The sequence below is a fragment of the Trifolium pratense genome, linkage group LG5, assembly GCF_020283565.1.
Source record: "Trifolium pratense cultivar HEN17-A07 linkage group LG5, ARS_RC_1.1, whole genome shotgun sequence".
Classification (NCBI taxonomy): Eukaryota; Viridiplantae; Streptophyta; class Magnoliopsida; order Fabales; family Fabaceae; genus Trifolium; species Trifolium pratense.
In genome coordinates, this window is record NC_060063.1 from 46,760,107 (window position 1) to 46,773,356 (window position 13,250).

The 13,250-nt window shown below is 35.3% G+C and overlaps 1 protein-coding gene across 3 annotated transcripts; it reads right to left on the reverse strand.

Moving 5' to 3' along the window:
* Positions 1–3,583: 3,583 nt before the first annotated feature.
* Positions 3,584–13,126, reverse strand: LOC123884405 (WD repeat-containing protein PCN-like). 3 transcript variants are annotated; one of them, XR_006800756.1, is made up of 11 exons: positions 12,677–13,050; positions 11,130–11,421; positions 10,953–11,016; positions 10,633–10,725; positions 10,380–10,542; positions 9,346–9,484; positions 8,426–9,012; positions 8,104–8,285; positions 7,699–7,959; positions 4,250–4,409; positions 3,584–4,143 (listed from the first exon to the last, which is right to left on the reverse strand). XR_006800756.1 is itself a non-coding variant. In XM_045933491.1 (10 exons), the coding sequence occupies exons 1-10, from the start codon at positions 13,010–13,012 to the stop codon at positions 6,280–6,282; spliced, it is 2,355 nt and encodes a 784-aa protein (XP_045789447.1). In that variant the 5' UTR covers positions 13,013–13,126; the 3' UTR covers positions 5,495–6,279. The 3 variants fall into 3 exon arrangements, 2 of the variants coding, with proteins under 2 accessions (XP_045789447.1, XP_045789449.1); XM_045933491.1 differs by lacking the exons at positions 3,584–4,143; positions 4,250–4,409 and adding an exon at positions 5,495–6,517 and having other exon boundaries at positions 12,677–13,126; XM_045933493.1 differs by lacking the exons at positions 3,584–4,143; positions 4,250–4,409 and adding an exon at positions 5,933–6,517 and having other exon boundaries at positions 11,130–11,417; positions 12,677–12,762.
* Positions 13,127–13,250: the final 124 nt, after the last annotated feature.

The window sequence follows — 13,250 nt, forward strand, 5'->3', positions numbered from 1 at the left end:
TTCGCTAAGCGACCAGGAGTTCGCTGTAGCGAACAGGTTCGCTGAAGCTCGCCAATGCTCGCCATGAGCAGGTGACTTCCGGGTGAGGTTTGCGTAGGCTCGCTAAGCCTTCGCTCAGCGAATAGTTCGTTGAAGCTCGCCAATGCTCGCCATGAGCAGGTGACTTCCTGGAACGTGGTTCGCTATGTCTCGCTAAGCCCTCGCTTAGCGAAGGCCTCTGTGACAGCAATTCTTGTTGATGTTTATAAGTGTGATTAGGCACTTGTAACATGGTTTAAGAGTATCCTTACATGATTGTTGATACATGTTGATACTGTTAATGCTTATTGTTAATCGTTATATGATTGATAAACATGTATGCAATAAGTTGTAGCTTAAAGTGAGCAATGTGATGTTTTGGCATTAATTTGCAATGTTAAGTGAATGTGTTAGGATTGTGTTCCCGCATTCATAAAAGAGTAGCTTCGAGCTAGAGAATATCATATGGTTGATATGTGTATGCATACATGCATTCATGATTGTATGTGAACATTGGAAACTTGGGTTCCAATAACGAAAATGGATTATGTGTCCATAATGAATCCGAGGATCGGATTAGATGAATCCATGAGTCCGGAGTTGCTATCCAACAGGATATAAAACTGTTTTGGCTTATCCAAGGGAGATAAGATGGTTCGGTAAGTTCCGACATATCCAGCATGATATAAAACTGTTCTTGGTCCACCGTTGGTGAGACATCTTGGTACCACATGCATTTAGTTATGTCTAGGGATGGCATGACAGTGAATTAATTGGCATTAGATACCTTAGGGTAAATGCGCATATGTTTGATAAATGGTATGTGACATTTATTTGGTTGTATTGTGTTGAACTTTATTAATTGATAAATGTTTAGTGCGATGTTTTGACGTGAGTTAGAATATGTATGATAGCTCGAAAGTGTAAGGCCTTTCTTATACTCGTATGATATGCGATTATGTTTTCTAACTCTCTGCTTTGTGTTATTTGCTGGACCTTTGGGGGTTCAGATATTCAGGCTGAGGACTGTGCCGACGTTTAGACTGCGGTATTAGCTGGGTGTTGAAGATACCTTTTGGTGAGGAGACTTAGCATAGATTACTCCTCTTAGTACTAGCTTTTGACTAGAGTTTGTAAATAGTGAATGCTCTGGTAATGTAACATCGAGTCGGGGTTACGCTTGGATTTCATCGTATATCGGTGTTACCTTTTTGATATGCTAGTTCTTGTATAAGTGACATCCTTAGGGATGAATATGACTTATATATATATATGCATGCTTGGTTTGATTGGAATCCGCTGTTGCTTTTCATGTTAAATTTCATGATGCTCTGTGTGTATGCTTGTGTTTTAATTACCGCGTGGCACTCTGCCTTTACACTTGTTGAAAAGTTTTTAAAATTACGTTTTTAAGGGTAGTATGGGTTAGGGTGTTACAACTATTATTATTATTAGTTTTTTTTTCATCTTCGTTTTTTTTTTTTGGTTACTCTATTATTAGTTATTATATATATATATAAGAATTTTTTTATATATATATAATAACAACTTTTAGTCAAAAAAAAAAAAATTCTTTTAAGTAAGTTCATAAAAGTATAACAACTTTTAAGTTTTTTTTTCATTTTTTTAATTAAAAACCCACAATAATTAATGAGTTGGCAATTAAAAATAAATAAAAAATAAATTAATTTCCACGTGTCATGCCACGTCAAGATTCTTCCATGTCATATGCCCACTTGTTGAGCCAGGGGGGTAACGCAAAGAATCTTGACATTGCAGGGGGGTAATCTCAAAAAAATATTTTGCAGGGGGGTATAGCACTATTTACCCTTCATTTAATAAGTAACGATAAAGTAAAGGACAATAAATTAAAGAAAAAATAAATAAAATAGTGTGTGTGGCCACACGGGTGTGCAGTTATGTGTTTCGAATTCCTCCCTGACTTCTGCCTGGTAACTGACGTTATATTATACCTCATTACTAATTATAAGCTATACCAGATTAATTTCCATTAAAATAAGCCTAGTATTACTATACTTAGGGCTCGTTTGACCCAGTTTTTTTTATATATTATTATAAGTTTCTCAAGGTAGTTTATGATAAAATAGTTTATAAAATTACAATTTTCACTAATGTGAACTTATAAAATTGCATAAAACCTAGTTTATATTGCATAAGTTGTTTGCATAAGCTCTAAAGAAAGCTGGGCCAAACGGACCCTTATTTCTATTGCAATCTGACTTAGGTCGAATCAATAAAGCTTCGATAGATTTAGCCTTCGTTATTTCATATCATTACCTTTAATGGGTTCAGCCTTTTAAGAGTGCGTCCTAACATTTAGAAGTTCAGAATTTAACAAGTTCTCTATGCCCGCTCGATTTCCTAATATCATTGCATAATTTAAGTATGTGTGATTCTTAATCCAGCCCATGTACCTCATATACTGAATTTAATGGTCTCATATTGGTAGGATGAAATGTCTTTTTGGTATGGCCTATTAATTATGTTGTCACAGGATCAGATAATTTTCTCTAAGTTCTTTCACTTAATGTGATCAATATTAAGAATGAATAATTAAAAAAAAAGGACAAATATAGAAAATAACTTAATAACAATTGAGCATAAACTTTATCGAACAATAATTACATGTCTCAAGCATTTATGAGGGAGTTCATCTACTCAACCTAACCTAGGAAAAATAAATTACAAAGACTGAAAGAAAAGAACCTTATTGGTCATGGAGTTTCATAGCCATCATTGCCTTCTCCTTAGAGTTCTCATAACTCTAGAGTGAATATTAAACAGCTCTCAATATTTCTGAATATTTTGGAATTAATAATTGTAAAGGAGGAGAGCTCTATTTATACTTTTTCAGTTGGATTTAGGCTTTTTTTGCGCACGCATCGTATCCATCGTGGCCACGAGTTCAAATTTGCTTCATCGTGGCTATGATGGGTCATATCGTGGCACGATGAAAGATTACTCAAGATTTTCTGTTTTTCTTCACTGTCTCCATCGTACCACGATGGATCTCATCGTGGCTACGATGATGCGTGCAACTTTTGACGTTTTTTTTCTTCCTTTTTTGATGTTTTTTCCACTTTTCTTGCTTTTGGGCCATGTACCTTCACTTTTCCAGGTATTTGCTTGCTTTTGGGCTTCAATTGCTATTAAAACTATCCTAAATTATTGCTAAAAACATCATATAATTGACTATCATCAACATGCATGATTCAAAAAGTCATATTTAATACGGAAAAAATGAGAGAAATGTTATTTATTTACAAGATATATATTTGCATTGTTTGTCATTGAAATGAATGACTATAGTTATATTTAACAAATGAGAATGAGATAAAATATACTAAGTGTGAATTGTCTAATATTGTTTTAAAAAATTCAAAATTTATAATATATTAATTTTGTCATATTTTGTTTAATTAATATTCATAACACTTAAATTTCTAAATTAAAAATAAAATTATTAATTTCGAATTATGTTCAAAATAATAAGTTAAAATATATATTATATATATTTATTTTAAAATGAGGTAAACTCTACGAATTTATGAGTTGAATTTACGTTTCGAATTTCACTTAACCAAACAAGCAAACACATCAAACATGAGTAGTATACATTGATTGAAATTGAAGGAACATAATAGTAAACAACTCATATAAGAAAATTCAGTAAATTTGGGGTATCAAATTATGTCAAATACCAAATAGACTTGCTAAATACTCCCTCTGTCCCAAAATATAAGGAAAAAATTGTCAAAGAAAGTTGATGTATTTGATTAAAAATTTAAACTAAATATATCAACTTTGGTTTTGCCAATTTCCCCTTCTTATATTTTAGGAGGGAGGGAGTATAAGTTGGCAGGGGCACATTCCATCCCTTGGCACACCTTTGAGAATGTCATGCTTTCATGCATTGGTTCGTTGCAATATTACTCAAAAGCACGGGTTTCAAAATAAGCCCATTTTGTGAAATATATTGGCCAAAAGGCACCTCATCTAGAGATCCTTGACATCCTTTAAATTCAATAGAGATGAGATGAGATGTAATGCAGTGCAGTTAGGAACAATTGGTTGTGTGATCCATCTCGATAAGGATGACTCTTCCTATCAACAACAACATATATAACGACATACATAAGTCAAATAAACCAAAGTTATTAAGTTGTATACTAATGTCAAATAAACTAAAGTTTTTTTCAATTAAACAAACCTTGCCATTTTGAATTATTAGAACTTGAAGTAGATGACATTTTTGAATGTGTTCATTTTTTGCATGTCCACACGATTGATCTCAATCTTCAACGCCTTCAATGACGGTAAATGAATCACCTTAACGAACTTTCGTTCAATATGAATTGAACCAACTGAAACTGAGCAATAAAAAAAGTGAGAGTATAAACTTGAAGAATGCTAAAACAAAAAATAGAAAAAATACTAATATCATGATGACCTATCTTTGACAATATTTAAAGGGAATATGTTGGGTTAGACTTCTCTTTATTCCAACTATACTCCTTCGCTAATTAGTAAAACCTTAAAGCCACGTCATATTACGGTTTTGTCAATTCACATACGGCTAATAATAGTATGAAGATGAGAATTTATTTTGGTCCACCGTAGTAGTACTTGAAGCTTCACTGAAAACATGCGTATAGGAGATGTACAGTGTTCTGGACTGGGCCTAGAAACCCAAATGCCGAGGAATTGCAGACCGGGCCGTCGAGCAAGGCCCAACGAAGAGCAGCCCAAGAAGCAATCCCTACGAACCAAACAGCCAAACGCTCGAAGCGTTGTAACGGCCGGTCACTGGAATGATGAGCATTAACTGCTCATCATTGCTTTTCTAGCCATTTTTCGGCAGCCACTTGATGGCCATTAATACCATCAAGGGCCTTGGCCCTGGGGCTATATATACATAGCTAATTACCATTCACAAGGTACGTATATTCTAGCATAGAAAACCTTCACTCAAGACTTAATTGACTTGAGCGTCGGAGTGTCTGCAGGTACACAACCCTCTCTGTTTCACCGAGAGTATCAACGGAACAACGCCAGAACAGTCGTCCTTTCTGATCAAGTAAGATCATACAGTATATGTTTGGTTCTGCAACAAAAAGAATTGATTCTAACATAATTGAGTTTAGTTAAAAGTGAGTTGTGTGCAAAGAGAACATTTTAGTGGTCAAAGAGTAAGTATCGTTCATGCCTACGAGTAGTAATGAACCGTTTGCACATCTTTATACATTAGGATGCAGGTTATGTGAGTTCAAAGCTACAAATTTGAGAATGTTAGCCATAAACTATATATAGTTGAATGTATGTATATTGTACATCATTTGTGTGATATTTATTGGTGACTACTTAAATACGGACCTAAAACTTGTAGCAAGTATCAACAGACATGACATCAAGTAAAACTCAACAGTAAAGATCTAGATTGAAGAAGGAATCATTGTTTTGTCGCAATCTTGAAGCTTTAAACTAATGAAGTTCACAAAATTATTAAATTACAATTTTTTTGATAACTTTGGCCTTAAAAGCCTTGATAAACTCATAAACGTTGTCTCTTAAACAATGATTTTTCAATGAACTCGAAGTTCTATGAAGAAGCATAGCTATCCACCAACATTTGTCATAGATAGAGAGATAAGAAACGTCACATATGAGGCTTTTACAACAAAGGTCTACAAATTAGGCTAGTATCAGTAACATTATGAACAAGCAAAAACATCAAACAGTAGTATACATCGAAGGAACGTGATAGCAAAAAGAACATAAGTTTTGGTATCCTTCAATGTAATAGCAAAAAGTCTAACAAAACAAAACTTGTATTTCCTAATCATAATCAAAATTAGGATAATTGTCAAAAAAAGTCAAAGTTAGGATAATAAATTACAACTTTTAGGGGCCAAAAATACATTATTATTAATAACAATAACAACTCTTCAACTGGAAATATTAAATTCGTAATAAAAAACTGAAAAAATTTAAATAAAGAAACAACATTTCCTAGTAGCTTAAACATAAACTGAATTGTGTTGTAACAAAAAAAAAAAAACTGAATTGTGTGCATAAGCAAAACGCCTTAACAGACTGAAAGGAAGAAGAAGAATAAGAAAAGTCAAATATAGAGCCGAAAATGTGGAAAATTTAGGTGCATCATTCTCACCAACAATGATAGCTAAAACAAACTAAACTCTTGACCACGATGCATCCCTCTCACAATAAGAAAAATCTTACTTATGACCCATAAAGATGTCTGTGGATTGGTGAGGCTTCTAAACTCTTGACCACTTCCAACCAAGGTTTGTCTACCATAATGAAGGAATTTTTTGATGTGTATGCTAAAAATAAAACAGGATTAGCTAAAGGTATGACATTAAAATTTTGTAAACTCTGGACTGCTGAATTTTGAATATCTAGCATATCATTATCATCTGTTTCCCCGGACAATCCAAACTCAATCAAGCACATTGCCCTGAAGATAGAATAATCGGTAAACATTAGAAATACATATTTCAAACAAAAATAACAGTTAAAACGTCATCAATTTACCAATTGTTCTGGATTGGGCCTCGAGCCCAATAGCAGAGGAAAATCTATGGATCAACGAGCATAATCCCAATTAGCAAGCAACCCACAATTCCCGTCTCTCATGCACCAACGGTCACAACGCTCGACGCGTTGTAACGGCCGTTCACCGGAATGATGAGCATTAACTGCTCATCAAGGCTTTCCAGCCATTTTCCGGCAGCCATTTTCCGGCAGCCACTTGATGGCCATTAATGCCATTAAGGGCCTTGGCCCAGCGCTGGGGGCTATATATACAAGACCCACTGCCATTTCTCAAGGTACGTATCATTAGCACACGAAAACCTTCACTCCACTCTTACTGACTTGAGCGTCAGAGTATCTGCAGGTACACAGCCCCCTCCGTTTCAACAGGGGCTTACACGAGCAAACGCCGGCGCGGTCGTCCTCTCTTATTAGGTAAGATCACTACTATTTTTCATTGTTAGTGTATGATGATTCTGAAATCAACTCATACAAAGGTTGTGTGTATTAAAAAAACCAACATATCTATATTAACAGTTTTCGTACGAAACCTCATATAGATATTACATTGCTTGTGAAAAATGTTTTAGGAACCGGATTCTGATTAAATCGGTCTGATGCCTAGGACTAGTTTCAGGGGGAGTGGGAGGGTAGGAACTATTGTAGATGCAACTTTAAAGTGCTTTTGAGTCTTTGTTTCCAAAAAAACATTTAAGGAAAAATTAGCTTGACATGTATTGTTAGAACTTAGAACAGCAATTCTGGCTCAAGAATAGAGATACAAAAAACACGGGTCAAGATCCTCTCCATGTTTAACAATAAATACACAATGCTTGACGATGAAGATCGGTCAATTGTGCCTATGTCTCCGACTTTCCTTTCTATTATTTCGTGTTTAAGGTTTACAGTGTACCACTTGCATTTAAACACTACAGTCTAGATTACGACATGTATAAAACATAAATCACTAGTTTGATATTAATAAACAATGATTCTACATCAAAAAATTATGATGCATATAACATTTCTCTCATTTATTTTGCTCATTTAAATTTCACTAATGGCTAATGCAAAATGTCAACTTCATATTTGAAAAGAACATACCTGGAGCTATAAACAACAAACGACGATGAAGTTGACAAGGGAGGGAATGAAATCCCAATAACTTCACCAGGAAATTCCCGGAATGTCGTAGGCAGAACATGTGTGTTCCGATTTGACCATTCTCCCAACTTTTTGGCCTCAACGTCAAATGCATACACTTTGTTTGAGGAAGTAGTAACTATCAGTACATTGTTGTTACAAGGCGGAAATCCACCAGCTGTAACAGAGGCACCATCCAATCTTGAAATGAACCAATGTTGCCTGTTGCACAAAAGGAAAGGTTGACTATTTTATTTTAAAAGTTTTTGAGCATTAAATGGATATTCTAGCTAACACCAACAAAACAACTAGAGTAATATGCATCTTAAATTAAAAAGAAAAAGTTAAGCAAATTAGAGACAACACCTTAATATTTCTAAGTTAAATATGTATATATCTCCAAAGCAATTCACAGCTGCCAACCACTGCTTATCAGAACTGCTAAACAATTTTGTAATGGGCGGCTCTGTAAGAGGTGATTTCTCATCTTGCAACTCAGGACGGGGTGTAAAAGTATGCACTATTTCTGAGTTTTCCACATCCACAACCTATACCATTCAAAAGTGAAGGGCGTTAATAAAGCAAATTATAGCTTCTTCAAAAAAAATAAAGCAAATTATACGATCTTTAATCCAAAGATTATGATATTTTAATTCAAATATGAAGATGACGAATATAGTTAGCTCACATATATCCTTCTATCATGCCCAGCTAATATTAACCAAGAGGAGTCATGAGTAAAAATCATAGAATGGGTAAATGGTAATCTTTGAGGAAGTTTTTTTGTACTTAATGTAATCTTCCCAACTTCACACTTCAATTCAACAAGACTAGGTTTTTCTTGATCAGAGTACGCAACAAGGACCCCCGAATTAGAAATGGTGCTGCAGATTATATGTTGAGAAGCCTTACTCTGGACTCGACCTGACGCATATATTTTGAAGTGCTGCATCTTAGGATTTGCACGGCGTCCGACTGTATGAACATTTCTGAGTTGTAGCAAATGGATATCCAACCAACGCGAAGACTGAACTAAAAGTATTGATGATTGATTGAAGGCAGTAGTATTAAGGACTAGTTGAATAGGTGTTCCCTGAGGTGCAGGGCATATATCATGGATAGTTGTGAATTCTTTCACAGGGTATGCGAAGAGTTTTGTGTCGTCTCCTGCTGAAATAAGCATGGGACCCTTCATATGAGCCCACTTATGGTAGCTGAAATCCTTGGGTTTTGCTTCACGTCGAATTCTTTTAATCCTCTCATCAGGCAAACAATCTGCTAAAAACAAAAGTGCATGGTTAATGAACAGAAACAGCAAAAGCATTCAGCATATATAGTGCCCAATTTGACAAGTTTGTTACAGAAGATAAACACCTTTTCTACACAGAAAAAGTTTTGGTTAAAGCTAAAAAGTTTACCTTCTGAAAGTACTAGCCAAAATAGTTTTCAGCTTTTTATTTAAGAAAATGAGTTTCAAGTTTTCCAAAACTACTTTTTGCTTATGCCCAAAGCACCTTAGGATTTTGTATAATAAGTTTATCCAAACTTGCTAATACAATTTACACACAATAAATAACAAAAAATTTAAAAACAAACTTTCAAACAAACCTTCTTCAACAATTGGTACCGCAACAGTCAAGGCCCTGACATCATGGGTATGAGACCTGACACTTTTAACATGGATCCATTTTTTCATTGTTGGAGAATTGACATTGTTAGATGATTTTGACAGCGTATAAAGAATAACCTTCATATAAAATAAAGTAAACCAACATTATTATAGTTATAATACACTTGGTTAACACTTAACAGACACGGAGCATGGAGCCTTATGTGAATGTAGATCAGCAAAAAATAAATTGATGAATAAAGAATAACAATATGACAATACTTGTAGATAACAAGTAACACATGATGACACGCTTCTTGAGAATATATAAAATCAAAAGAGGTCAATAAATAGTAATACAATGATATGTGAGATACGATGAACAATGGATTTCCACCTAGAGCAATTCAAGATGCAGACACATTCACATTTAAGCAAAAGGATGGAACATCATATATTATATAACCATAGATATTTAATTTTAAACACAAAAAAAGGGAACATAAAGAAAACCAGTGTAAAAAAACTATATATACAGAGTAATTTTGCCTCGGAGCTACTAAACCACTGTAAGTTGCTATAAATTGAAATATATAACAATGTTAAATGGAATTAATTATCTTTTACTGGGTTTTGTACTTGCTGCACTATCTAAAGACTTGCGTATAATTATATGAAAGTTTGAGAGAAAATAAAGGTTAAGGTTGGGGATGGCATTTCACACATTTTTTGCAATGCAAAGTGTTAAAGGTTGGAAGAAGGGAGAATTAAGGATCATATGATCAAATCACTAAGAGCTTTTCTGATTCGGTAATGGCATAGAATCTACACAATAATGTTACTGTTTCTCTTCGATCTCCAAGAACAAATACAGTGAAAAAATTAGAGAAACTTCCACTAGTGTAGCAACCTTGTTTTACTCACAACAATACCCACCAATCCACAAGGAATCGTAACAATGTATAACCATCAATGTAAAGAAGTACAATTACTTTGGATTCATAACCATTCCACAAATTATGCAATTCCTAACCTGGCCATCAGAACCAGCAGAGAACACCATATCTTGACTAGGTGCTGCTGCAAGAGCAATTGCATCTCCCTTGTGTAATGAATGTGCTTGCAAGGGGGATAGATTTTTGCTGTCCCAAAACTGGACACCACCGCTGCTGTCAGCACTAACAAGTGTCCCTGATCTAAAATAAAAACTAACCAATCAGTAACAAAGGTTGTGAATATTAAGTACACACATCTTCATATAAACAAAATGATGCCTCCACTGTCACCTTAAAAACAGCAATGACCATATACAAACTTTTTGCCCAACTCTAGTCCAGTCGACTTCATGACCTGACATAGCATCCCAAATTTGTATTAACCTGCGAGGAGATAAAGATAAGAAACATGCGTAAGCATATCTAACTAAGTCAAAGTAATCAAAAAAAAAATAATAATGGTGGATTATGTTGTATTTGCTTAATCAAATCTACTTTAGAATCAAGATAAACTTGCACTCTAGCAAACAAAGAAAAGTTTCATGTAACTTTAAAAGTGACACGAGACAAGACAGTAATCATTGATCATCAATCACAACAAGAATATGTACCCGTCACTACTGCCTGAATATATGTAGTTAGCATCTTCACTCCAAGTCACACTTAAAACTCGTCCTGAAAACAATACCACAAAACATTCTCTTAATACACACTAAGCAAATCAAGCACAACAAAAAGAAAAATTGCACAACCCAAGCAAGGCATTTCTCAAAAAGAAGTCTTCTAACCTTTGACTCGAAGCAAGGATTTCACATGCATAAATTCATCCGTATCAGAGATGGCATAAATTCCCACACGTCCATCATCGTAACCAATTGCTACACGTGGAAACCGAAGAACAGATTGCATGATAGTAGCAGGTGACTCAGAATCTTCATCGCTTTCGCTGTTCTCAGACTCACCAGAATCACCATGTCCATTCCCCAAACGACCACCCTTTGTCTCAGCCTTTATAACACTGCTCTTAGGCAGTGTAACAGCCATTTTCCAGATTGAAACACCATCTGATTCTAGCACTGTCTGTCAGCACAATAAATATAGTTAAGTCCTGAAGTAACTAATTGGTGACAACAATCATAAAACAAAGAAGGAAAGGGCCCCTCTAATGTAGTCCCGGTTCAATGGTAGCCCTCATGCACTGACTGACATGCTCTAGCAGGTTACATATTGTTAACAACAACAACATTAAGTTTTCTTAATATCAACAAAAATTTGAATTAAAATGCTATGCCAAGTTTAGCTCAAGAGTAACTCCTTTCCAAATGGTCTGTACTAAAGTTACTCAAGAATGAATGCACTCTTTCAACATAATATTTAAAATAGTAAACCCACTTGGGTTGGTCTGGTGGTATTAGCTTGGGACTTGGGAGTGTGCTCCTCCTTAAGGTCTCGGGTTCAATTCTCTCCGGTGCCAATTTGGTTGGGCTAATTTAGCTTCTTAAAAAAAAATATTTAAAATAGTAATTACCAAAGGGAATTGAGCCTAGCAGAAAAGGCTAGTCTCCTACAATGTGGCGAACCAAAGTTCGAATCCTGGTCAAGAGAGGAGCCCACTAGAATGGATTACCTCCCATAGATGGAACCTATGAAAAACCAAAAAATTAAAGGGCCATGCTAACAAGTGCCGTAAGGGCACTAGCTAAGCATGCAAAATATAGAGATTTTGCATTAGAAAAGGCTAGTCTCCTACAATGTGGCGAACCAAAGTTCGAATCCTGGTCAAGAGAGGTGCCCACTCGAATGGATTACCTCCCATAGATGGAACCTATGAAAAACCAAAAAATTAAAGGGTCGTGCTAACAAGTGCCGTAAGGGCACTAGCTAAGCATGCAAAATATAGAGATTTTGCATTAGAAATGACAAATTTTAAACTTCAAAAAGGTTGAATAAACCACTTTTCAAGACGAAACTTCTATAATAGTTTCCTTAACAAGTGTCTTAAGGGCACTATTTATTTAGCATTTTCCAAAAATATAATAGCAATTTAACTCGTATTTTTGTCTTAAACCTCTAGTTTCTAGGGGATATGTCTCTGGTAATCCAAAGTTCACCGGATAGTAAGTAAAGTCTAACTAAATATGGTTCTAACTACGGTTCAAACTCGGTACTCTAGATCATCTATTCAACCTTCACTAAAGCTCGTTAGACATTGAATTTAGTCTCCAATCCATACCAAATTTCAAATCAAGTTAACAAATTAGTTCCTATTATCACCAAATTGATCCTTGTAAGTAACATGTAACACACACTGCACTATAATATACAATCAACATACCGTTTGTTTCAAGTGGAAAAAATCCCACTTAGAAACAGAGCCATCCAAATTCGACGAGAACAAACGACCAAATTCAGAACCATTACACCAAACAAGTGAAGAAACTCTCTTATTAGGATCACCACGAATGGTTAACTGACAATGCCAACGGTCAGAACCGGGAGAAACAAGCCAGAGTTCAAGAGAACCGTCTTCGCGAGCAGCGGCAACACGTAAGCCATCGATACTGGTGGCTATAGCAATGACAGGTGATGGCTTCCAATCGATTTGTAAACCGTCGATTTTCACAGTTGAAGGTTTCCAGTTAATGTTTTTGTTCTCGTAGAGTTGAACCATGTTTATGTGTGTTAATGTTGTTGAAGGTTAGGGTTCGATTCTATCGTCTCGGCGGCGCGCTGCTTGAAACGGCGGAGGAGATGGGTGCCGCTTGTTTGCTTGCTGCTGAGACTTGAGAGAGATTAGATCTGCTCTAATCCCTATTTGTTCCAGTTTCCCAGTTTACTCTACCGATGCGTGACATATGGCATAAAATATTTCAACGGCTCCGATTAGTTGTTTAAATTTAACGAATTGA

What these genes read in the sequence shown, in the direction of transcription:
- LOC123884405 (XM_045933491.1), bottom strand. Translation starts at nt 13,012, where the DNA reads ATGGTTCAACTCTACGAGAACAAAAACATTAACTGGAAACCTTCAACT. An exon ending in TTTTCCACTTGAAACAAACG is followed by an intron (nt 11,422 to 12,676) that starts GTATGTTGATTG and finishes TTGTGCTGACAG; the next exon opens with ACAGTGCTAGAATCAGATGG. An exon ending in TGGTCATTGCTGTTTTTAAG is followed by an intron (nt 10,543 to 10,632) that starts GTGACAGTGGAG and finishes TTTTTATTTTAG; the next exon opens with ATCAGGGACACTTGTTAGTG.